The sequence below is a fragment of the Trypanosoma brucei genome (genome assembly GCF_000002445.2).
Source record: "Trypanosoma brucei brucei TREU927 chromosome 11 chr11_scaffold01 genomic scaffold, whole genome shotgun sequence".
NCBI classification, from domain to species: domain Eukaryota; phylum Euglenozoa; class Kinetoplastea; order Trypanosomatida; family Trypanosomatidae; genus Trypanosoma; species Trypanosoma brucei.
In genome coordinates, this window is record NT_165288.1 from 1,828,469 (window position 1) to 1,850,998 (window position 22,530).

Sequence of the window (22,530 nt, forward strand, 5' to 3'; positions counted from 1 at the left end):
AGTAGTAAAAATAATAATGATAATAATAACGCTGTAGCGAGTAAACGAGTAAACTCACAAAACACCGCACACTGGGCATAGCGATGACCGTTAGGGTTACCTAGAGAGGCATAAATGAACCCCGCAACCACAACGGCTGCAGTAGCAAGTGACAGCAGTAACGATGACGAAGACTGCAGGAAGTACATAAATAAATAAAAGGAAGCCGAATGATTTTTGGATTTTTTTTTCAAAAACAAAGAAGAATTCACCATGTATTTATTTTCCTTCCCTTCCCCTTTCCCGCAGTTCCCCTTGTGAGTGGGTGGTTGAGTGTGTGTGTATGTGTTCTCCCTTTTTCCTCCACGACCTCATCCCAATCCGCGCCTACACAAACCCCAAGAGAGCAGGTTAAGGAAATCATGTAGAAGAAATCTCCAACATGGGCAGTCAAGACCCTTCATTCACATTCGTTTCCCCTACAACGATTTTCCAAATTCGGGAACCGATACTTGCACGCCATGTGGCTACAATTTTCGGAAGTACTCGGTAAGTAAGGCAGGGCCGAAGCCTGTTGCCCCATTGCTGTTAAACACTGGGTACGCCAAATCCACGTGGATGTGCGCGCCAGTGAATTTCGGGCTCAAATGGGTAGTAATGAAGTAACCAGCACATGAAACACCAGCATTGTCACGTCTCTCCATCAAGTTGGTCATGTCGGCATGATTGCTCTTGAACTCGGGCTCGTGATATTCCGGGCAGTAAAGCACCGGGAAGCATGTCTCCCCTGACTCCCGTCCCGCCCGCAACATTGCAGCTTCAGCCCCCTCCTCGTTGACGTACAATCCCGCATGGTGGCGACCAGTGGCAATACCTTGTGCTCCCGTAAGAGTTGCCATATCGATGACAACATCTGGGGTAAAGGACAACTCATTCGTCGCGTGGAAAACACCATCGCCGAGCACAATGCGGCCCTCTGCGTCAGTGTTGATTACCTCCACCGTCTTGCCAGACTTCATAACGATGATGTCGTCGTTTCTGTAGCTCTTAGGACCAATGGCGTTCTCCGCGAGGCACAATGTGCAACTGAGCTGCACTGGCTGCTGAAGCCGCACAGCTGTCAGAAAACCGCAAAACACGGCTGCCGCTCCACCCATATCATGCTTCATCAATTTCATGTAGTCGGCCGGCTTGAGCGCGAGACCGCCACAATCATACACGATGCCCTTGCCGACGAGGGACACCTTTTTGACGGGAGTGCCCTTCGGTGTGTACAACAGCGTTACGAGACGAGGAGCCTCAAAAGCAGCCTTTCCCACACTGTATATGCCTCCGTAGCCGCGCTCACACAAATCGTCACCACAAATGACGTCCACATCGAAGCCAAGCGCCTTTGCGTAGCCTTGCGCAATTTCTGTGAAGGTTGCAGTGGTTAGCAGGTTGGGAGGCGCGTCAACAAGACGCTGGCAGAGTTGCGTCGAAGTGGCAACCGCCTCCAAGTCCTTTGGCGGGATCGCGGGCGGCTCCGGGAACACCACCTGCAACCGGCTGACCTTACCACTGTTGTAAGCCGCCGCTGCCGCACCATCCTTTGCGGAGAAGTTGTGCTTTCCACAGCGTGCTACAGCAGCAGCGATGGGAAGGACAGCATTGGAAAGCACAAAGACATCCACCGTTGCATTAGGCTCTTTAACTTCGTCCAATGCAGCAGTTACAAGTGCAGTCACAACATCCGGTCGGGCAGGGCAGTTGTTGCGAGATGCCTTCGTGGGCACCTCACCAACGACAACGCGCACGAACTTTGAGCCTGCCGCATTCGCAAGTCCCTCCACCAAAACGCCGTACGTCCCACCTTCCTTCACCCGCTCAATAGCTTCAGCAACAGCGGGATTGTAAAATGGTAAACGCTGGACGGCGGGGTCACGGAGTTGCTTGTGAGTTCCAACAAGAACAGCGAGTCCTGAGGACAGTACACCCTTCTGGTTGCTTTCGTAGGCGGTGACATCGGTGAAGCAAACATTGGTTTTGTATTCGACGCACGACTGGACGAACGCAGAAAGCTCTTTTGCTTCGGCCTTGGGTAAAGTAGGCATGGGACTTTCCTTCTTATTTATTGACTTGTTTTGCGTGCGTTTCTTTCCTCCCTCCCTTTGTGCTTCAGGTCCCCTTATGCACCTTATCTCTTATTGTTGTTGCTACACTCCCTTTTTAACAAATTCCTGCTAACGTAAGTCCCAAGCAAGAAATATTGCACTTCTGTCAACTGATATGTACTTCGGTTGTTAGCAACTCAATGGCGATATACCGGTGAAGTTCGAACGTACTCCTTTCAAAAAAAAAAGTCGAGATTTGCTTTTCCATGGCAAGAAGAAAAAAAAGGAGAAAATAGAGGCGCAGGAGTGACCGCATATTGGTATCAAGGGTGTGAGAGCCTTGGTATCTGTCAAGTTTAAGAATTTTTTTGCCTTTCAAAAAAAAAAAAAGACAAAGACAAAGTTACCCCATTTCTTCCGTCAACGCAACAGTGGAAGCGTAGAAACAGAGAAAGGGACAAAGAAACATTAAAAACAGCAGTAAGGGTGATAATGATAATAATAATAATAATAAAAGTACGACCTGTCTCCTGATTTAGCACTTGTTTGGCCCGTAAATTTTATCCATCCTGCGGGCGACTTGTCATTACCGCCTCCCCCCCCCCCGCCCCTCCTCAGGTAATAATCCGCTGATTCGCTTCTTCAACTTACCTTTCCTTTACCCTTACTTTCCACATCTTCTTTTTCCCCCTTTTTAAAAAAATCTCTCTTACTTTTCCTTTTTCCCTTTTCTGTTCCTTTTGATTCAATTTTCCCCAATAGTTCTCTTCTTCTCTCTCCTTACATTATTTTTCTTCCTTAGGTTTCATTTTTGACATATTTCCCCCATTCCCAGCACCCATACATCTACAACCCCCTCCAAATGTTGCAACAGCAAAACGGAATAGGGAAGAAGGTGGAGACAGGACAGGAGAAAAGAAAAAAAGAAAGAAAGAACCAACGTCTAATTCGGATATTCAATTAGAGAAGAGGGAATAAACTTACGCATATATATATATATATATATATATATTTCCCCTCCACCCTTTCAACTGTAGGATATATATAAAAAAAAGTAATTGATTGCTAATGCTACTATCATTATTATTAGAAAAAATGACAATAATAGTGATAATAGCAATAACAATTATTATAATAACAGGAATAGCAGTTACATATATATAGTTTTAATATAGATATAAACAGCACGAAACGCCGTGAGTAGTAGTAGTAGTAGTATTCCACCGGCAACTTGTGTAAGTCCAAGTGCACGTGCAGAAAAGTGAGTGCATATTTTTTTTTTAATTAGAAGTGCTTGGTTGTTTGTTTGTTATTAATGATAATTGAATGGAAAGGGGGAGAAATGAATTTAAATTAGCGTAGATATTTTTATGTTCGTAAAATAAAGGAAGAAAAAAAACAGTAATTGTGGTCACAAAGACAGCAACTGTGGCAGAATAATATGGAAGGTCTAAATGAACGAGAAAAAAAAAACACCGCTGGAGTATCAGAAGAATGTCCCGACACCTTCAGAAACAAAAAACAAAAGTGGGTGAAAAATGATTTCTCATCATTATCAATATATATATATAATACATACATGTTTATATGCATGTATGTATATCATACCCCTACGGGGTCAAAAAATGATTGTAAACATAGCTTAAAACGTTTCAACTGGATAAAGAAAGTAAATAACATAAGCGGCGACAACAACTAAAAAGAGAAAAAAAAGGTTATGAAACATGCAAAGAAAAAATAGTAGTAACAATAACAATAATAAGAGTAATAGTAATGGCAGTAGTAACAATAATAATAAAAATAAGATAGCGAAATTGGCAGAAGCAACACTTCCTTCCACCCACCACAGACGCCACGCAAAGAAACAAACAAACAAACTAACACGTAAACGCAAACATGCACGCATATACATATATACATATGTGCATACATTCATTCCTTTTTGTAGCCAATCCCTCATTCAATATCTCTGAAAGCTGCAATAATCATTGTAGTAATTCTTATCACAACAGTTCCTGCTTATGTTCCTGTTGTTGTTTTAACAGAAGGGGACAAGAAAAGGAAAAGGAGAAGCGAATGGGAAACCCTTTTGCCCTTAACCCCTTTTCGTTTCTTCCCCTTTTTTGTTTTGTTTTGTCTTGTTGTTTTTCATTTTTTATTTTTTTTTCTTTTTGTGATTCTCCCTTAGCTTTTCACTTCTGGACACCCACAGCGCCACGCCTCGATGAGCCAAATCGCTCAGTTGGAGCGGGTAAACGAAACAAAACAAGCAAACAAATACAGAGTAAGCAGTAATTTAAAAAAGGGGCTCCAAACAGGCACAAGTATGAACTGTACGCTCACACGCGCAGCAGTTCATCTCTCACACATGTTAACAAACAAGACATGCTATCACCGAAAATAAGCAGAAATAAGCAGAGTGAAAACAAAAAAAACGAAATAAACGAAATAAAAACAAAACGCAACCGGACGCATGCATATACAAACAAAAATGTATACACGTACATACGCACGTGCATACATAAATATATATGTAATTTTTGTGATATATTTATAACATATATATATATAGATAGATAGATAAATTTATCAAGAGGTGTGAAAGGGACAAAAAGAGAGAATTGGAAGCATATGTCATCAACTACATATCATCTGTCACCGGCCGACACAACAAGCCGCAGTAAACACAACAGCGGGGAAAGGAAAATACACAAATGCGTATACAAGTAAAATAATCAAATTATATACCTGCATTTGTACGTGTTTGTGTTTACATCTTTCATTTCCCTCTTCTTGTATTTTCTTTTCTTTTCTTCTCTTCTTTCATTACTTTCTTATTTCATTTTTCAGCCCATTCAAAACCAATTTTGGAAATTTTAAGTGAATGGGCTTTCCTCTTTTTCTTTTTCGTTTTTTTTTGTTTTCAGCACAAAATTTCCTTCTTTCCCCCCTCCGTCCTGCTGCCGCTGTCGCCCCTTTCAGCTTCAAACTCATTGTTACAAAAAGCAACATCCCGCTTCTTTTCGCCATGATATGTGTTGTAGGCATTCAAATACGGTACATTTTTCTTTCATACACTCATCTCCTCACCTGCAAACTTTTCCCTATTATTTTTGTTTTGTTTTTGTTTTATTCTTCTTCCTTCCTTCCTTTCTTCCTTTTCCCCCTTCATCTCTCTCTCTCTCCTTATCCACCCCATTTTTTTTCTGTTTCCATCATCACTACTTTTCATTATATTTTATTAAAATAAAATATAACGCAGATCTTACTCATTTCCTCTTTTGTTTCTTTCCCCTTCCTTTTGTATTCTTTTTTTTTTCATGAACTTCTCCACAGCTCTTTTGTCATCTCCCTTCTTTGTTCTTTTTGTTTTATTTTTGAGACATGACCGAATAATCTCCGCTGAATGAAAGGAGGAGAGGGGGAAAAAAAAAACTCACACGCTCCATCATGCATTCAACGTTTTCCTTTTCTTTTTTTTCGTTTCTTCTTTTTTTTTTTAATTTACTTATATATATATATATATATATATATATATTACTTTTTTATTACCAATTAGAACTATTATTAATATCATTATTTTGCTCCCTTTCTCTTCATCTTTTTTTCTTTTTTCTTCTTCCTTCTTTTTCTTAATGTCCTCCGAGAGGGGGGGGGGTAAAAAAAAAATGACAAAAAAAAACACACGCCAAATGAAAGAAGAAGAAGAAGGGAAAAAAAAAAAACAGACGCATGCGCATGTTTTTGTTAAGATTCAAAAACAATTCTACACCTTCTATTGCGCCGCCACGACACCCTCACCACAACCACCACCATATTTTGAAAAATAAAAGACAAAAACCAAAAAAGAAAAAGGGAGAAAAAACAAAAGCTCTGAGAAAATCATTAAAGTCACACGTGGAAAGTTAACAAAAATAATAATATAAGTAAGAAAAAGAAGGAAGGAAAGGAGAAAAAGAAAGGCGGCATATGATACGAAACATCGATTACATTTATTTTATAAAATACCCACTTTGGTAGGAGGGGAGAAAAAATATATATATACACACACACCTCCGCTAAATTCTCTCTATTTCTTCTTTTCTTTTTTCTTTTCCGTGGGTGTGTTGTTGTTTTTGCTTTTTCTCTTTTTTTTGAAAAAAAATTACGTTTTTTTTTTTCCACGGGGATCAAATTCTTTCCTTCCGTCAAATCTCCCACACCCGCCCTTGTCAAATTTTTATTTATTTATTTATTTTTCTTTCATTTTGTAATTCCTTCCTTCCTTCTTTCGTTTCTTTTTCTTTTTCTCTTTTCTTTTGAAAACTTTACTTTTTATTTCCTTTCACCCCGAGTTGGTTGTAAAATTGTTGTTGGTGGTGGGTGGGAGCAGAAAAGCAGCAAAATGAGGGGGAAAAACAAAAAAAAAGGTGGTGAGCGCATGAGCAAAATAAGACGTGAAATAAAAAAACAAAAGTATTTATTTAGTATTTATTTTATTTTATCTTTTTTCACTCACCCTCCCAAATTGTATTTGCTACGCTCTCATCAGATACCCGTTACAACAACCACAAAAAGAAGAAAAAAGGAAAAAAAGAAAAGGAAAAAAAAAGAATGACGAAGCAAGCAGAACGACAACAACAACAATAACGGTGGTATAAATTTAGAAGGCAAAAGTCAAAAGAGTACAATAATAATATTATTAGTAACAGTAAAGAAAGCGAGTTCGTTTATTAGCTTTTTTAAAACAAAAAAAACAAAAAAAAAGCGTTTTGAACTTATTTACATCACGTTCTGGAATAATCTCTTTTTCCTCCTTCCTCTTTCCTTTCTCACGATCCTCGAACCGAACAATAGCCGAACGACGCCACTTTTTTATATTTTCTTTCTCTTTTCGCGGATAGAAGTTTGAACGCATAATAACCGTAAAAAAAAAAAAAAATCATGCATGTATTCATATTCTTACCGTCTATTTATATCTCTTTATACCTCTCCCTTTTTTATTCTCTCTTTCTTTCTCTTTCTCTCTCTTACACACACACACACACATATACATACACATACACATATAGACAGTTTCTAGATTTAATTGAGAGCACCAGTGACGGAAATGTAAACTTAATATTGTAGGGAAAAAGAAAAAAGGAAACAAAAAAGGACACAAAACACATTCTCCAGTGCTCTGCAAAAAAGAAAAAAGAAATTAACGGATACAAGAGGGTGTGCAAAGGGGATGGGGAAAAAAAAAGGAAATATATAATAAAACATATAAGAAAACATGTTCATATATAAAACATACACGTATATCTCTGTGTATATTTTATTTTCATGCATTATATTCCCCATTCATTCATTATTTGTTTTAGTTTCCTCCCCCTCCCCTTTTTTTATTTTATTTTATTCCGTGTGTGTGCATGCGTGTGTGTGTGCATGCGTGTGTGTGTGCATGCGTGTGCGTATATCTGAATTTGTGGTTTTATACTCTCTTCCTTTCCATTATTTCATTTGTACGCAATCAAAAATGTTTCAACAATCGCACATGTTTCATCTTATACGTATTCCTTTTCTTTTCCAGTTTCTTTACTCATTTAGTTATCCATCCACTTATTCATTCATTATTGATGTGTACATTTTATATGGAGCTTCCTTTAGGGTAATGGAGGGAAACACGTCATTTCCCCTTTTTTTCTTTTTTTTTAAAAAAAACAAAACAAAACAAAAAGACATAAACATGAAAGCATTAAAACATGTAAAAAAGGGGGAAAAAAAAGCAAAATGAGTGCTTGGAAGGATGTAAGGAAAATGTGTAAGTTTGTGGGGTGGGGGGTGGGGTGGGGGGGAAAAAAAGACGCGCAAGTGGGTGCACAATAATAAATACTGGTAAGAAGAAAAAAGAAAAAGAAATAAAAGTCAACAAATATATATATATATATAATTACATATAATTATATATATAATGCAGAGAGTAAACTTAATGCACCTCACTTGCTTCCCCCTTTCCAGTTAATGCTGCACGCACTTCCTTCACAGCACCGCCACCCCACCTCCTCCTCCTCCCCCCCTCCCCCTTTTCTTTAAAAAAAGATAAAAACTTTAGATTTTTTTTTTTATTCGTCTCTTTTCTTTATTCCAAAACGGGATATTTTTGATTTGTCAGGCACATCATCCGCAAAATATTTTCATCACATGTCTTCTCTTCTCTCTTTTGTTTTTATTTTTTATTTTTTATTTTCTTCTTTTCTTTTCATTTCGTTCATTCACATTAACTTCCCGCCACTGTTTCTGGAGACGCGTTATGAAAAAAAGAGTTTGAAACCACCGACACAAACAAACACAGCGCACACACACGCAGAAAAGAAAAGAAAACATCCACCAGGTAAATAAATAAACAAAATGAATGAATGAAAGCAATAAATGAAAGCAATAAATAAAAAGGGAAGTGAGAGAAATGATGGAGAGAAAGCAAAAAAAAAAAAAGAAGAGAAAGATATAAATGTGTAAGAACGAATGCATTTGAGTTTCATAAGCATGCCAAAAGGAACTCAAGACGCCGGCTTTTACCTCTTTTTTTTAATTATTATTATTATTACACATGCACACACACACACACACACCACACACGAGCACACGAATTATATATATATATATATATAATTCATGAACAAGAAAGAAAAAAAAGAAAGAATTGGAAGAGGAAGAGGAAGAAGAAGAAGAAGCATAAAAGGAATAAAAGATAAAACGAAAAAAAAAGAGATGTAAATAACTACTATAACCATAATGGAAAAGCAGTATAATGAAATTATATCACCAGTAAAATTATAATAATATTATCATTATTATTAATAACAATCAACAACAAAAATAATGTAAAGACCTTTTTAAAAAAAGGAAAAGGAAAGGAAAAGGGGGAAAAAACGAGAAACGGCGCGTGTCAAAGCATAATAGAAACAAACGAAACCGATTGCCAAAGGATAGATGTATAAGCACACAATAACAAAAAGTACCAATCACACATATGAAAAAAGTAAAAAAAACAAAGGCTCTGTAAAAACCCGATCAAAACGCCCAAAAGAAAAAAAGAAAACAACTGAAATATAGCCCATTAATCAAGATGAAGAGTATAAGGTGAAGGGGGGACAAAAAAAAAACAACGATCAACCAACAAGAAAGGGAGAGTAAAAAAAAAAAAAAGGCAAAAAAAGGAATAAGCAAAAACGGACTTGCGCTTGTGGATGATTCCCTTTCTTTTATGAGTATAACGTGAAAAGTATATATGAAAGCATCCTTTGGATAATACGCATCCGTTAAACAACAAAACAGAAAAAGAAAAAGAAAAAAAATGCACTCTTTCAACGTGGTACAACACAGAGACCAAAAAAAGAAAACGTAATCACTCAACCCCGCAAGCACCTCTGAAAGCAAAACAAAAATGAGTTTTAATTCGCTTCCACCAACGTTTTCCTCTTTTTTTCTGTCTCTTTTCTTTTCTCCTTTTTTTTTTCTTTATGTCTCCTCTTGTTGTTTTGATCAAACCCCTTCAGAGTAGCGCTCATTCAATCATTTTTTTCTTTCCTTTTTTTTTCGGTTCTTGTTTAACCTCCTCCTGCACAATTTTTTTCTTTTTTGCGGTGCCCCTTTAGTGTCACCCAAGCCATCGAGAAAACATAAAAAGAAAAGCATAAATAAACGTAAAACACAAAAAAAAAAACAAAAAAGAAAAGAAAAGACAATACAACAAGAAAAACAAGACAATCAATTGGATGAAAAAAGAAAAAGAAAAAGGGAGGGGGGAAAACACAGAAGCAACACGACACCAAGAAAAAAAAAAGACCAAAAAAAAACTAAGCAGCAGGAATGCGGCTCAGTAACGAAAATATATAAATGAAAAAGGAAACCAAGAAAAAAAAAAAGAAGGAAGAGGAGGAGGGATGTGGGGAAGGAGTATTAATATACAGCGGTGCAAAATATTTTAGCCTCCTCCGTAATCGCCACCACCGCCACCGCCATCATAATTTTCACATCCTCCTCCGAGTCACAAGTGTGCGCGGGATGAACCTCGCAAAAAGAAGAAAAAACATAAACGACAAAAAAAAAAAAAATAGAGAATTGTAAAATGCCGCTTTCATCGCCTCCATTTTTGGTGCCATCATTTCGAACCTGCACCTTACCAACGTCTCTTCCCTGGAAAATAAACTTTTTTTATTTTGAGTTTTTAATCATGTCACGTTTCCTCTCATTTCTTTCCGTCACATCATACATTCGAGATAATATCTCAAAATGTCTCTCCTTTTTTTTTTACTTCTACAGGTCAGCAGCGGCAAGTTGAAAGGAAACGGGAAAAGCATCACATAAAAAAAAAACACAACGACCTCTACCTCCCGCTAAATATCAATAGCTTCCGTTCCCTTTTTCATTCTTTATTTTCTCTTTTACATTTTTGTTTCTTCGTGTTCCTTCTTCTACCGTCCCCCTCCCTCACTAACTCATTTATTCATTCATTATGCCTCATTTCAGCTGCACTCGTATGGAATGCACGTTAAAAAAAAAAGGATCAGAGAAAGGAAATATTGAACGCTGTCACAGAGTCTTCATGTCCATCCACAGTGATACGAACGAAGGTGTTCAAAAAACAAAAAACAAAAACAAAAACAAGGGCAGTTGGGGCAACGCTGCGGTCGCAAACGTAAAGAGTAAACAAACACGTCAGACAGTGACAGTAAGCACAACAAACAATCAAACAAAGGCTCGACAGCTAAGAAGACAACGCGAGAGGAGGAAAATCAGCAAACAAAGGGGGGAAACATATAGAAAAGTGGGTAAAGTACGAAATTGAGTGGGGCTACAAACAACAAAAGACGTATCGGATGGCGTAGGAATAATAGTGATACAAAAAAGAAAAAGAAGAAAAGAGGGAGTAACATCGGAATGCAGAAATAAAGAAGGAGTAACACGTACTCCCCCCAACTTTCTCACTGGAGTCACTCTTCCACGTGGTTATTTTCATTTCCCTCTAAATCCACCTCTTCTCCTCCTCCACTCCGCAAGGGAAGACAAGTTCCATATATTTTACAGATATTTTCCTACGAAACGCAAAAAAAAAACCTTCCGCTCCTTTCCCTGACCCCCCCCCAAAAGGTGCAACGCGTTATACTTCGCTTCCCTTCCATTCATATACGTACACATATAAATATTCGATTAAATAAACATATACAAATGTGGATATATGAGCATATATATGTATATGAATGTTCGTATTCAATTGTATGCGTGTATTTTGCCGCGGTCTGCGCCAAATGGGAAGGAGGAAAAAAATAAAAGCAAAAAACAAAAACAAACAGCACAAAATGAAATAAGATAATACGAACAGAAAAAAGAACGCGGGAAGACACCGTTCCGCTGGTCAAGGCAGGGTTAGGCCCCCTTATTTACCTCAACATCTTTCGACGGACATTATTTACGTTCATTTCCAACTATTACCTTCACGTCAAAAGGAAACTGGTGTCCACTACATTTGTTGCATCCCCATCCTTTTCACCTTTTTTTCTGCCATTGATTCGTTTAACCTCGTTCCCCATCCGGGGAGGTCGCACAACTCGAGGCATACGTCAGATGTTCTGTTTATTTCCCCCTCACTTCTCTTCTTTCCCCTTCTCTGCACAAAAACAAGGGAACGGGAGAAGCACTTCACCCATTTATTATCCCTCTTATTGGTTTAAAGTCGAAACAAAACAACGTCCCGCTGGCTCCTCCACTCCACGACATGATGCCCCACACGGGGAATCCGATGAAAACAAAACGGAACACAACACCAAAGCAAAAGGAGCAAAATAGCGTTCACTCCGGTCAGGGGTTCGGTCTCAAGCACTTATGCCACACCTCCCAAACTCAGCGGCGGTGGGCACTGCAGTACGGCTACGTCGATCTACCGTCATCATGGGTTCACTGCAATCGAAAGAATCGGGAACAGTTGGCGGTCTGGGAGGAGGGTTCAATTCACCGCGGCTTAGCTCGACGATGAGCGGCATGCACGGCAGCCCATCAGTCTCTGAGTGGCGTGTTTGCTGCGGCAGATTGCGGACGCGCTCGCAGTACTTTCTTAAGTGAGAATATTGCTCCCTGTCGGCAGCGTACCAGAAACCGTGTCTGTCCATGAGTACGCGGCAGCGCACTTGGTAGATAAGTGTCCATATGTCTTTCGTCCTCACACGTGCAATAAACGATGTCTCGGAGCGCCACTCAACGCTTTCAGCGACCGCCATGCCATCACCACACACCACCTCTAGAACGCGATTGAGAACAACAACGGCGCGCTGACGTAGCTCGCACGGAAACATCTGAAAAAAGACAAGCAGGGTCCGCCCCGCATCCTCCTTCGAGACGGTGTCGGTTTGCCCGTAGCGGGAAATTGTATTCGAGATGTTGTAAGAGTGGTACAAGCAAAATCCCTGAAGTGTTCCATGAACGTTGACGCTGGAGCGTTGGTGGCCGGCTGCTGCTTTGCGCCCACTCTGCTGCACCTGGTGTGAGTCGTAACTGGGTGGACTCCCCACACCTGCAGCAGCGCAGGCAGCGGCGAGGGGCGAGCTATTCATTGGTGTGCTGGGTTGCAGGAGCCCATTCCCCAACGGGCTTGAAGAAGATACAGACACGGGGAAGCACGTGACGGTGGGGGAAAAGGGTGCAGCAGAGTTGGGGCCCGGAGTCACCGCAGTGAGCTGATCGCCCATCACGGTGCCAAACGTTTGCTGCGCTGGCGTCATTGGCACATATGTCATGCCCCCACAAACATCCATGGAAAGCTGCGGCTGCGCGACAACGTAGTGTGGAACGCCACCGGGAGCGGGGCAAGAACCCTGAACATACAGCGTATGAGGAGTGTTAGGCTGGGTAACCATTACAAAGTTGCTATTCCCCTGTGATGCCACGAAGGTGGAAAGTCCCACTGGCAGCGAAGGTGGGGTTGATCGCTGAAACGACACGCCATTACCCTCACTCACGCCCGGTGAAATGACGGGTGTGCTTATAGACAGGAACGGCGAAGCGGTCATCGCACCGGCGTACGGGGAATACGTCATGGAACTTTTAGTGGGGGAACTTGCAGAAGAACCCCCAAACGAAGGCGGTACTGAGTGAACATTTGACTCCATCAGCGGCGAATATCCACGGGTCTTCATGGAGAGAGGATCGCTTCCATCCTGCAGCATGTTGTGGCAAACTTCATCGCACCCAGGTTGTCGAGCTGTGCTTATGAAAAGATGCGGCGGAGCCCTTCGCATGCCAGGGGCGGCGTTGTCGTTTCTCATATCAGAGGGACCGGTCAGCATTCGATCGGTGATTGATTCGGAGGGTGGCCCTGAAAGCCATACGCCATGAGAGATCCACCCATCACAGGGCTGGCCAGCAGCGTTGTCGAGCGAATGCTCGGTTAAGGCTGGGTTTCTGGGATCCATACCTGTTGAAGGAAAGGTAGCAACTCTCTCTCGCTTTATCAGAAGAATGGCAAGTAAAGCACGCTGCGAACCGGAGCAAACGTCAGCTCAAATTAGCTTGTTACGCGTGCACTCTTCCAATGAAGCGCTCCTAGTTTTTGCCCTTACTATTACTACAGGACTTGCCCAGAAGTACTTCGGGCAGATTCGTACTGTGTCGCAACAAACTCACCCGCAGCTAACTAAAAAGGTGCACCACTAGATCAAACCCCCTAAACAGTGATACGCGCTCAAGCTGAATTTCGCACCCGTCCAAAGAAGTTGTTGTAACCTTACTATCTTTTTATTTCGCACGCTCACAAAGTAAGCGCACGGTCACCTACAGTCTTTTTAAATGCATAAAGGAAAAGGCAGTTAAACGGTGGTAGAAAGTTAGTGTTTACGAGATGACACGGAAGATGCTCCTCGTAATTGGATGTAGAGTGCACTGCACATTTGGCTTAAGAGGAGGAGCGAACGAACATGGAAGGCTGATGACGCCTAGCTTGTTAATCCGCCGAGCGGTGTCGCTTATTATTATGAACTTGCTTAGCCTCCACACGGCGCTTACACCACTCCGGAAAATTTCGTCGTGCATACTCCTCCTCCTCGGAGGTAAGGGGCAGCAATGTGGGACACACCGATCTTAGCTCCCTTCCGAACTCACCATCAGCTAAGTTGTACGAGGCGAGCAGTTCGTTCGCCGTCGCGGCGTTTCGACACACGACAAATGCGCGATGTGGAGCTGCTGGCGACGCCGGGTCGCTGTCCTCCACCTTCACGAGAGTGATCCCCTTTTTCAGCGCATGGTTGGTAAGAGAGAGGTTACCAAGCTTCATCTTTATTGTTGCCCACGAAGTTCCGTGCGGAACGCCCTCGACCTTCAGGGTTGCACCCTTTCCAAGAGAACGTCTCACAGCCGGATCCTGTAACTCTGCTAGAGCTTTCTGAGCTTGAACCACATTGTGCAGTAGCTGTGCATCGCTCTCCGCTCGACTCTTTTCCACCATCTTATTGTGGTGGTCCTCCAGCATAACAACACGCAGACGGGTCGGCAGAAAGTGCTGAGCCAGTGCTGTGGGGGCTTTGCCGAGGGTTATAACAGCCTTGGTGCACCTGACAGCCTCTTCCGCAGTGGCAAAGCGGACCACAAAAGATGAATTCATCTGTGTGTCGCCTGGGGAGCGGGGGAGAGCTGCGGCACTCTGCACCGTTCCGTAGTCCTTAAAAAAGTTCGTTACTTCTTCTACAGTCGACGCACGGTGGAGAGGCCACACAACAACACTTCGTAGGGCTGGGTCAGCCTTTGGATCGAGGAACTTCCGGCGACGCAGAGACCGCACACCGCCCTCACCTTCGACAGCTTCAACAACGCTGCTTGTAGCCGCGGCGGCGAAGACAGCGGCAACGTTTTTCTCATCAACAGGGCAGTTTGCATAGCGAAGAAAAGCGGCGCAGGTGATAGTCGGGGGTTCCTTCAGGTCGCCGGTATTACGAGGAGATACCTTCTCGCGAAAGAAAGAGTTTGTCTGCTCGAATAGATAATTGTCATCAAAATACTTTTCCAGTAGCTCAGCTGCCGCATCCCTATTCTGTTCACTCATCCTGATTACTTCCTGGTTTGGCCCTATGAATGGTGCGGTGGTGAAAAATAACGGTAAGCACGGAAGAACAGAAAAAAAAAGGGAAGACATTCTTCGCGAGCGACAGTAGACCACCTTGATACTCCCCCATTAGTGACGGCCAAAAAAAAAAAAAACGAATAAGTAAACAAATCAACCAAACGAAAATACTACTCTTACTCGGCTTGCCTTGGTACGCCTCTAAACCCCATACTTTTTCGGTTTGGAGGCAAAGAATACCACTAGAAGAACTTGTCGTAGTATTCATCATCGTCGGTATAATTCTTTGTTCGATTTGAATTTCCACTTCTCGGTTGATAGCGGCAATCTAGTACGGGGACCCGCTGCCTGCTCCCCCTACTATCCATATACTCCCTTTGCGGCATATGCTCAGTGGCATAGTTTGTGTTGTGGTGCCGATGGGAATGGGAATGGTTCCTGTCGTCACTCTCATGCATTCGATCACCACGGTAATCGTATGAAGCATTAGCACTTCCACCGTCGTTTTGATTCTCTCTTCGCCTCCAAGAGCCATCTCTAGAAGCATATCGAGGAGGATTGTGGTAGCTTCCGCTGTGACCTGCATGATATTCTCTTTCATGATGACGATACGGATTCACAATCTCGTTATAGACGCCATCTCGGGGGTAACTCCGACCGTCTCCTCTACCGCGGTAGTCGTGCCGACCCCAAGAACGCGAAGGTGATGCATAAGATCCTGTACTGTCCGCGCCCCGATCGCGCCTTCTTGAAGGGACACCGGACCTCTCAAGTGCAAGCGCTGCATTTACCCAGGGATCTGCCACAGTTCTTGCCCTACTTTCACAGTTGAAAACGTTATGACCCTCCTCCCCACAGAAGCAGCAGGAAGGAAAAGACGGCTCCAACCGTGGCGAGCAATCAAAATGGCCAAAGCCTGAGCACGAAGTGCACTGAACAGCTAACATCTCCTTTGACCGAGTATCTCCGGAACAAATAGTCACAAATGGCGATGTCTGCACTTCCTGACAAATGTGGTGGTGCCTACGCACAGAATGGCAAGTTTTGCACAACGAGTTATGACAATCAGGTTTTTCGTGTCCCTCCATCCCGCACACCCAACAAACCTTTTTTATGGGGCCCACAGCCCTCTGGGTGGCAAGGTCATAGTACCTGCTCGGCCCGCGCTGTGTTTCAGATTTGCAGGCCTGTTGTCGAGAACCTGCGCCATCCGCATCAGACACCATTGCGGGCTTTGTATCTGACGGTTCCCCGTCGATCACCAGCTTTTTGGGAGCTGCTTCACTACGGCTCTCGGCACGTTCCCTGGGGGTCTGTCGTCGGGCCGAAGCATCCGCAGAAGTGTCTTCGACCATGCACCTCCCGCCGTCTTTGCACTGATATATATAACCAGTAACAACTTGGTCAGCGTCGAAAACTGGCAAAGCATTGCAGTGTGTCGAAAAACGGAGGAGCCCATGAAGTGAGCACCTCACTAATCCATTGGGTTTTATCGATTTCCCTTCCTGCATCCCTCTTCCTATTCACTGTTTACTTTACTTTGTACTGGTAGCTTCACGTTGTAGTCTCCGGCTACCCTAGTTCCGTCTAGTCCACCACACGCACACGTCACGATCAAATTTATTATGATGAATAATGTAAGAAGGAAGAAGCTCACACTTTGACCAACGATAGCAACATCAGAGACTCACGCAAATAGCAGTACATTACGAAACAAGGCGTGACCGCCGAGTACTAACATATTTTACCATCAACAGCCCACAAGCGGGACGCTACTACGCCACACGTTCCAAAGCGGGTACGTAAAAAATTAGGGAGACCGATAGTTTCGAAAAAAAAAAAACTTTAACACACACCGCTCCATCAGTTCGTGACTGCAAGCATGTGCGCCGAGCTGCAACCCGCTAAAGTTTCCCGCTTGGTCTTCTCCATCCACTTCCACACAACAGGAAACAAAATAAAGAACCCCACACAAACGAAATAATAATAACACGAAACATTCATATTCACAGAGAACTCCATTGGATTGCAATCAGCGCCCACAAACACACACCGGTCCAAACCCCACCAAAGGGTTCTGCGCTGCTCGTAAGCCCCGTGGTCGGACTGTTAGTGGCAAGTGCCCACTTCGGTTTGGACAGTGCACGTTGGCGGCTTGAACAGAGCAATCCTTCCCTAATTACGCTGTGATTCCACAACAGACCGTGTTCAGTGAAACCTCCACGAGCGAAACCCAATTAAGAGCAGCAAACAACGAAAAGGGTAGGTATTAGCAAATTCACAACACCTTGAGTATACGTTCACAAAAAAAAAAAATACAAATTGTACAGTGTTGGCCAATTCCTCTGATTGCTGAATGCTGCTCTGGGCTGCATAGGTGCTGCGCCAATGCAAAAAATAAATAAATAAATAATCATAAACCAACGAGACCCATACACAATTCTCCCTCCATCAACCACGCTCACTCATCCCACACTCCTGCTCCACCCGAGTTTGAGCCGCACGTGCGCAATATTTCACCTACCGCAAACCTGCCGATTCCCAACCTATGTGTGCTGTGCGGGTATCAATCCTCACATACGAAAAACCCCAAACTTTGTTTCTCCACAAGGAGCTGAAAGCGTTGACAGTAGCGCCTGTACTACGACCGCACGAGTGTCCTCGGGTGCGATAACACCATCATCCCACAGACGGGCGGTGCTGTAGTAACACGAACCCTCATACTCGTACTTCGATCTCACTTTAGCCTTGAAGTCTTGTACTTCGTTTTCCCTTAACTTAGAATTCGTTAGAGCAAGTACTGTCGCCGCTTGGTTTCCCCCCATGACACTGATTCGTGCATTGGGCCACATGAAGAGAAATCGTGGACCAAAGGCGCGCCCGCACATACCGTAGTTCCCAGCCCCGTAGCTTCCGCCAATGATTATCGTAATCTTCGGAACGTGAGTCGTTGAAACTGCTGTGACAAGCTTTGCGCCATTCTTGGCTATGCCTCCCTCTTCATACGTTTTGCCAACCATGAATCCCGTGATGTTCTGCAGAAATAGTAGTGGAATATTCCTGTGTGAGCAAAGTTCAACGAAATGGGCACCTTTAAGCGCTGATTCAGAATACAGAATACCATTATTAGCAACAATACCCACAAGCATCCCCTCAAAGCGCGCAAATCCACACACCAACGTATCACCATATAGCTTTTTGAACTCGTCAAACTCACTTCCATCCACGAGACGAGCTATCACTGCGCGCACATCGAACCCCTTTACTACATCAGCCCCCATATCAGGTATAAACCCACCTATTTCACTAGGATCATATAATGGTGGAGTGAATTCTCTCCCGCGGCACGGCCTCTCACAGTCGTTCCGGTTAAGGTTCGCCACAATGCGCCTCGTCAAGTATAGCGCGTGGAGGTCGTCCGTCGCGAAGTAATCAGTCACGCCACTTGCCCGACAGTGAACGTCTGCACCACCCAATTCTTCCGGTGTAACCTCCTCACCGGTTGCTGCGAAGACAAGTGGTGGACCGCCAAGAAAAATAGTACCGTTACCTTTAACTATGATACTTTCATCGGACATGGCAGGCACATATGCTCCGCCGGCCGTACAGCTTCCCATAACAGTCGCTATTTGGGCGATACCCTTGGCAGACATATTTGCTTGGTTAAAGAATATGCGGCCAAAATGTTGTTCATCCGGAAACACATCACCTTGCATACCCAAATTGGCGCCACCACTGTCAACGAGATATATGCAGGGAAGGCGATTTTCTTCCGCAATTCTCTGCGCTCGCAAATGTTTCTTGACAGTGATCGGGTAATACGTCCCACCTTTCACAGTAGCATCATTGGCAACGATCATAACCCGCATGCCGTGCACAACGCCAATACCTGTTAGGATACCGCCGCGGTGACAAGCTTCTCCGGGATAGAGATCCCCACCAGCGAGTTGAGACAGTTCCAAAAACGGCGACATTGGATCGACAAGCTTCTCAATGCGCTGATGGACCAAAAGTTTTCCGCGACTGATGTGACGATCCCTCGCTCGCTTATCTGCCTCAGAGTCTCCATCGACAATAACCTGAACACGTCTACGAAGTTCAGCGGTAAGTGCCTTCATTCGCTCGGTGTTCGCCTTGAATTCTGGATTTGTGGACTCGGCGGGGTAGTGAAGAACATTTGGCCTCGTAGTTGCTGGTGCAGACTCGTACTGTGCAGGGTGAAATAGATATACTTCGGACATATTTCCCCCTTTTTGCTCCTTACGAGGGTCCCCCTTGGGAACCTGGCTGCTCCCCAACGGGACTTCGGACGTTGAGTAATCCCGTCGAGGCCCGAGTGCAAAAACGCGGTGCGAAAAAACAACTGAAACGCTACATCCACAAACCTTGCCCAACCGGCAAAACGACTTCATAAGAACCTAGGCAAATAATAAATCGGGGTAAACAGAGGAATACTACATATATTTGCAACCATTCCTTCAATAGTTTTAACTCTATCGCTACAAAAGCTGGCACATTAGTCTCATTCACCACCAGCACTACGAAACATTCTCCACATCACGTACACACAGGGGTATGCGGGGATATATTAATCACACTGAGTAAATTTTTTTTTAAAGAAAAGGTGCATGCAGCAGCGATTAGGCATACTGCCTATTTTTTCCACTTAAAAAATGGCACTCGCTCTGACGTAGTTTATGATGAAATATAACGTAAAAGAAGACAAAGAGCAGTATCCCAAAACTGACGCCGACCGCACTGTGTCGGGTGGTACAGTTTGACAGCTCATGACCCACAACAGGAGGGAACCCCCCTGTAAACGGCACAAGACAGATCCTGTTTCGTTGAAGAGAGAAAACAGTGACAACGTCAAGCATAAAAACACAAAAAAAATATAGACGAGTTTGAGGGAGGGAAAGGACACGATGCCCATAAACACTTTGATAATTGTATTCCCCCATCTTAGGACAACGACGACAATAACCGCCTTGATAATAATAAGTATGATAAGCTTTAAAAAAAATGAGACTCTCAGCTGGGAGGTTCCTTTGTTTTTCACTTTTGACTTCCACCGCCTCAACTCCCAAGTATCAAAAAAGTGAAGGCAAGCACAGTGCCTTATTCAGTGCCGTTCGACCTCTCCTACCCACTAGGTAGCAAAAATGTAGCACAATAAAAGGAGAATTAAAAGAAATAACCCCACAATATGATATACTGAAAGAACACCTCCGCCACCTTTTACCTTTGTTAACGGCACATCGTCTCCCAACTTCCTTACTCGAACCGGTGGGGGAGCGGAAGATGGGTCGAGTTCACCGATTATGAACTCTTTTGATAGGGCAAGTGCTGAAGAGGAGTGCCCGATACTTTCAAAAGAGTTTGTGATATCGTATCCTCCGAGGTCATTAATTGTATCAAGGCCTCCGGGGTGCTCGTTCAAAAACTTCGTAACGTCCAACACTCGTCTGTAAAGAACGACCCAGCAGTCCTTATCATGATTGTGTTTCCTTATCTCCTCCCAAGTATATTTTGGGAGTTGTGACGTTGTCATTACGCAAACACAGCTTGCGTTGCAGACTACTTTCCCCTAAACTGTAACAGCGAGAACTGAGCTATTCACAAGTCAGTGCAAAGGGAGAAAATAGAAGTTGATACACGGTTTTTCAAGTGCTTTTTTTTGTGGTAAAACAAAGGAAGATGGCAGCATCCTAAGAGTGAGAAACAAAGCAAAATTGACCCACCATAGAAGTATCAAAAGAAAGACACGTGTGTGTTTGCACAACCCACTTCAAAAGAATATAATAATTTTTCATTTCCTTCCGTGTACGAAAAGGACTTACAATTAGAAAGGGTAAAATCGTATGGAAAAAAACAAAAAAACACAACTTTCTGCGTCTTCCAGCCCCCGGACACGCCTGATCACAAACTATCCCCACACACTCCTCTTCGTTAACCTTAGTACCGTATAGCGGCAATTGAAATTTGTTATTTGCCCTCATGTGCGCGTGCATATCTATGTAACAAAAAAGAATATGAAAGTTAGCAACGTCACACAGACAAGTAACTCCTTGCTCCCGCTTCAAAGCATTGCGCCTCTTTTTGGGGAAAAAAGGGAAAAGGTGTACGAACTTTCGACTGGAAAACGGCGTCAGCACGTAAAACGTGACTATACACAAGAATGGCGAAAAAAAAAAAGTCGATATGCGGGGACGCACTCATGTACACCAACAAGAAAACGTTTAAAACAAAAAAACTGAAGGAGAAAGAACAACTGTGAGGAAATTCAATAAGAGGCCCACTACTACCCAATGGTGGGGTTGGTAATTGTCATCGGCAACCCTACAGCCGTGGTTCAGACTGAAAAACGAAGGCAACAAACGTGAAACGAATCTTACAACGAACATGTTTGGACAGAACAGCTTAGACAATTAAGAGAGGGCAGAAACTCTCGATAACATCGCTCTTACACTTTAATTCTTCCTCGCATTACGAATGATATTTTTTATAGCACGTACCAAAATATGAGTATAGCTGTGTCGTAAACAGGCAATCCCAACAGATCCACATGCAACAAACCACAGACGATAAGTTTATGTTCTGCGCCACAAACAAGGACCAAATACAACCGAGGACCTACCATCTTGCGGATCAAACCAAACAGTTAGCGTCCCTAAATCATGGTGAATCCACACAATAAACAGATCACAAATCTCATTCAGCTTCATACAAGCAGACACAATGCTGGTAAGGTTGAAACCACGCAACGCACATTACCATCTGCTATAACACTTTCGTTAAGGAAAAAAAACCATCATGTCGTGTCAGCACATCGTTCACTTCAACCCGAACTGTTTGATACAGTACTTGTACTGTTTCGAAACGCCGGTAGACCAATGAGGCATCCCACAGCTTGCAAGTGGCCCTACAAATAAAAAGAAGGGGCTGCCTAGTTAGTTCAACGAGGTTTGAAGATGTACTCCCCTTGTTTCTTCTGTTCGCGAACAAGCAGAGTTTTGGGAACATATAGCGACTCACCAATATGATCGCCGGTGGAAGAGCCGTGCCAGGCCCAGGCCAAAATAAAATTGTGCAACATATTCCAGGGAAGGTAGGCTTTCCACACACACACACACACACACACACATAAATAAATAAAGTTCGTATTTCCTATCGTCAAAACCACAATCTAAACGATGATCCTCGAACTGACGCATTCAACTCACTCACCGTCATGGCTATTTTATTAAAGAGTAAAGTCCTAATCAGTAGTCCTCTTTTTTTCGTAATGGCAGTTTGCCGATAGAATAATTAAGTCTTGACGTTTAAACTGAAAAGACGTCTAACAAAGTTTCAAAAGGACAATATATATTTATATTCGCTTTTGGTTGA

The 22,530-nt window shown here is 43.0% G+C and overlaps 6 protein-coding genes across 6 annotated transcripts, besides 39 other annotated features; all 6 read right to left on the reverse strand.

The window, feature by feature from the left end:
- Positions 1-506: 506 nt before the first annotated feature.
- Tb11.02.4440 (aminopeptidase, putative) lies at positions 507-2,072 on the reverse strand (the record flags this gene model as incomplete). The annotated part of the gene is made up of 1 exon (XM_823640.1): positions 507-2,072. The coding sequence occupies one exon, from the start codon at positions 2,070-2,072 to the stop codon at positions 507-509; it is 1,566 nt and encodes a 521-aa protein (XP_828733.1).
- A 489-nt stretch (positions 2,073-2,561) lies between these two features.
- Positions 2,562-2,586: a microsatellite.
- Positions 2,587-3,058: 472 nt separating this feature from the next.
- Positions 3,059-3,084: a microsatellite.
- A 546-nt stretch (positions 3,085-3,630) lies between these two features.
- Positions 3,631-3,675: a microsatellite.
- Positions 3,676-3,808: 133 nt separating this feature from the next.
- Positions 3,809-3,876: a microsatellite.
- A 315-nt stretch (positions 3,877-4,191) lies between these two features.
- Positions 4,192-4,245: a sequence feature (T-rich).
- Positions 4,246-4,545: 300 nt separating this feature from the next.
- Positions 4,546-4,662: a microsatellite.
- Positions 4,663-4,859: 197 nt separating this feature from the next.
- Positions 4,860-4,892: a microsatellite.
- Positions 4,893-5,209: 317 nt separating this feature from the next.
- Positions 5,210-5,232: a microsatellite.
- Positions 5,233-5,302: 70 nt separating this feature from the next.
- Positions 5,303-5,329: a sequence feature (AT_rich).
- A 205-nt stretch (positions 5,330-5,534) lies between these two features.
- Positions 5,535-5,573: a sequence feature (T-rich).
- An 8-nt stretch (positions 5,574-5,581) lies between these two features.
- Positions 5,582-5,610: a microsatellite.
- Positions 5,611-5,660: 50 nt separating this feature from the next.
- Positions 5,661-5,706: a sequence feature (CT-rich).
- A 25-nt stretch (positions 5,707-5,731) lies between these two features.
- Positions 5,732-5,797: a sequence feature (A-rich).
- A 97-nt stretch (positions 5,798-5,894) lies between these two features.
- Positions 5,895-5,942: a sequence feature (A-rich).
- Positions 5,943-6,135: 193 nt separating this feature from the next.
- Positions 6,136-6,207: a sequence feature (T-rich).
- Positions 6,208-6,288: 81 nt separating this feature from the next.
- Positions 6,289-6,398: a sequence feature (T-rich).
- A 113-nt stretch (positions 6,399-6,511) lies between these two features.
- Positions 6,512-6,556: a sequence feature (AT_rich).
- Positions 6,557-6,623: 67 nt separating this feature from the next.
- Positions 6,624-6,666: a sequence feature (A-rich).
- Positions 6,667-7,055: 389 nt separating this feature from the next.
- Positions 7,056-7,082: a microsatellite.
- Position 7,083: 1 nt separating this feature from the next.
- Positions 7,084-7,118: a microsatellite.
- A 337-nt stretch (positions 7,119-7,455) lies between these two features.
- Positions 7,456-7,509: a microsatellite.
- A 459-nt stretch (positions 7,510-7,968) lies between these two features.
- Positions 7,969-8,007: a microsatellite.
- Positions 8,008-8,240: 233 nt separating this feature from the next.
- Positions 8,241-8,302: a sequence feature (T-rich).
- Positions 8,303-8,429: 127 nt separating this feature from the next.
- Positions 8,430-8,545: a sequence feature (A-rich).
- A 70-nt stretch (positions 8,546-8,615) lies between these two features.
- Positions 8,616-8,639: a sequence feature (AT_rich).
- Positions 8,640-8,672: a microsatellite.
- Positions 8,673-8,684: 12 nt separating this feature from the next.
- Positions 8,685-8,704: a microsatellite.
- Positions 8,705-8,718: 14 nt separating this feature from the next.
- Positions 8,719-8,767: a microsatellite.
- Positions 8,768-8,862: 95 nt separating this feature from the next.
- Positions 8,863-8,897: a sequence feature (AT_rich).
- A 292-nt stretch (positions 8,898-9,189) lies between these two features.
- Positions 9,190-9,266: a sequence feature (A-rich).
- Positions 9,267-9,508: 242 nt separating this feature from the next.
- Positions 9,509-9,556: a sequence feature (T-rich).
- Positions 9,557-9,717: 161 nt separating this feature from the next.
- Positions 9,718-9,798: a sequence feature (A-rich).
- Positions 9,799-9,814: 16 nt separating this feature from the next.
- Positions 9,815-9,970: a sequence feature (A-rich).
- A 141-nt stretch (positions 9,971-10,111) lies between these two features.
- Positions 10,112-10,157: a sequence feature (A-rich).
- Positions 10,158-10,676: 519 nt separating this feature from the next.
- Positions 10,677-10,703: a microsatellite.
- Positions 10,704-11,216: 513 nt separating this feature from the next.
- Positions 11,217-11,294: a microsatellite.
- Positions 11,295-11,358: 64 nt separating this feature from the next.
- Positions 11,359-11,428: a sequence feature (A-rich).
- A 480-nt stretch (positions 11,429-11,908) lies between these two features.
- Tb11.02.4450 (hypothetical protein, conserved) lies at positions 11,909-13,501 on the reverse strand (the record flags this gene model as incomplete). Its single annotated transcript, XM_823641.1, has 1 exon — positions 11,909-13,501. The coding sequence occupies one exon, from the start codon at positions 13,499-13,501 to the stop codon at positions 11,909-11,911; it is 1,593 nt and encodes a 530-aa protein (XP_828734.1).
- A 527-nt stretch (positions 13,502-14,028) lies between these two features.
- On the reverse strand, positions 14,029-15,213 carry Tb11.02.4460 (hypothetical protein, conserved; the record flags this gene model as incomplete). The annotated part of the gene is made up of 1 exon (XM_823642.1): positions 14,029-15,213. The coding sequence occupies one exon, from the start codon at positions 15,211-15,213 to the stop codon at positions 14,029-14,031; it is 1,185 nt and encodes a 394-aa protein (XP_828735.1).
- Positions 15,214-15,383: 170 nt separating this feature from the next.
- Positions 15,384-16,652, reverse strand: Tb11.02.4470 (uncharacterized protein; the record flags this gene model as incomplete). The annotated part of the gene is made up of 1 exon (XM_823643.1): positions 15,384-16,652. One exon carries the CDS (start codon positions 16,650-16,652, stop codon positions 15,384-15,386), a length of 1,269 nt encoding a protein of 422 aa, XP_828736.1.
- An 881-nt stretch (positions 16,653-17,533) lies between these two features.
- Positions 17,534-17,555: a sequence feature (AT_rich).
- Positions 17,556-17,714: 159 nt separating this feature from the next.
- On the reverse strand, positions 17,715-19,553 carry Tb11.02.4480 (3-methylcrotonoyl-CoA carboxylase subunit beta; the record flags this gene model as incomplete). The annotated part of the gene is made up of 1 exon (XM_823644.1): positions 17,715-19,553. One exon carries the CDS (start codon positions 19,551-19,553, stop codon positions 17,715-17,717), a length of 1,839 nt encoding a protein of 612 aa, XP_828737.1.
- Positions 19,554-20,290: 737 nt separating this feature from the next.
- Tb11.02.4485 (cytochrome b5, putative) lies at positions 20,291-20,692 on the reverse strand (the record flags this gene model as incomplete). Its single annotated transcript, XM_823645.1, has 1 exon — positions 20,291-20,692. One exon carries the CDS (start codon positions 20,690-20,692, stop codon positions 20,291-20,293), a length of 402 nt encoding a protein of 133 aa, XP_828738.1.
- A 1,567-nt stretch (positions 20,693-22,259) lies between these two features.
- Positions 22,260-22,285: a microsatellite.
- The last annotated feature ends 245 nt before the right edge of the window (positions 22,286-22,530 follow it).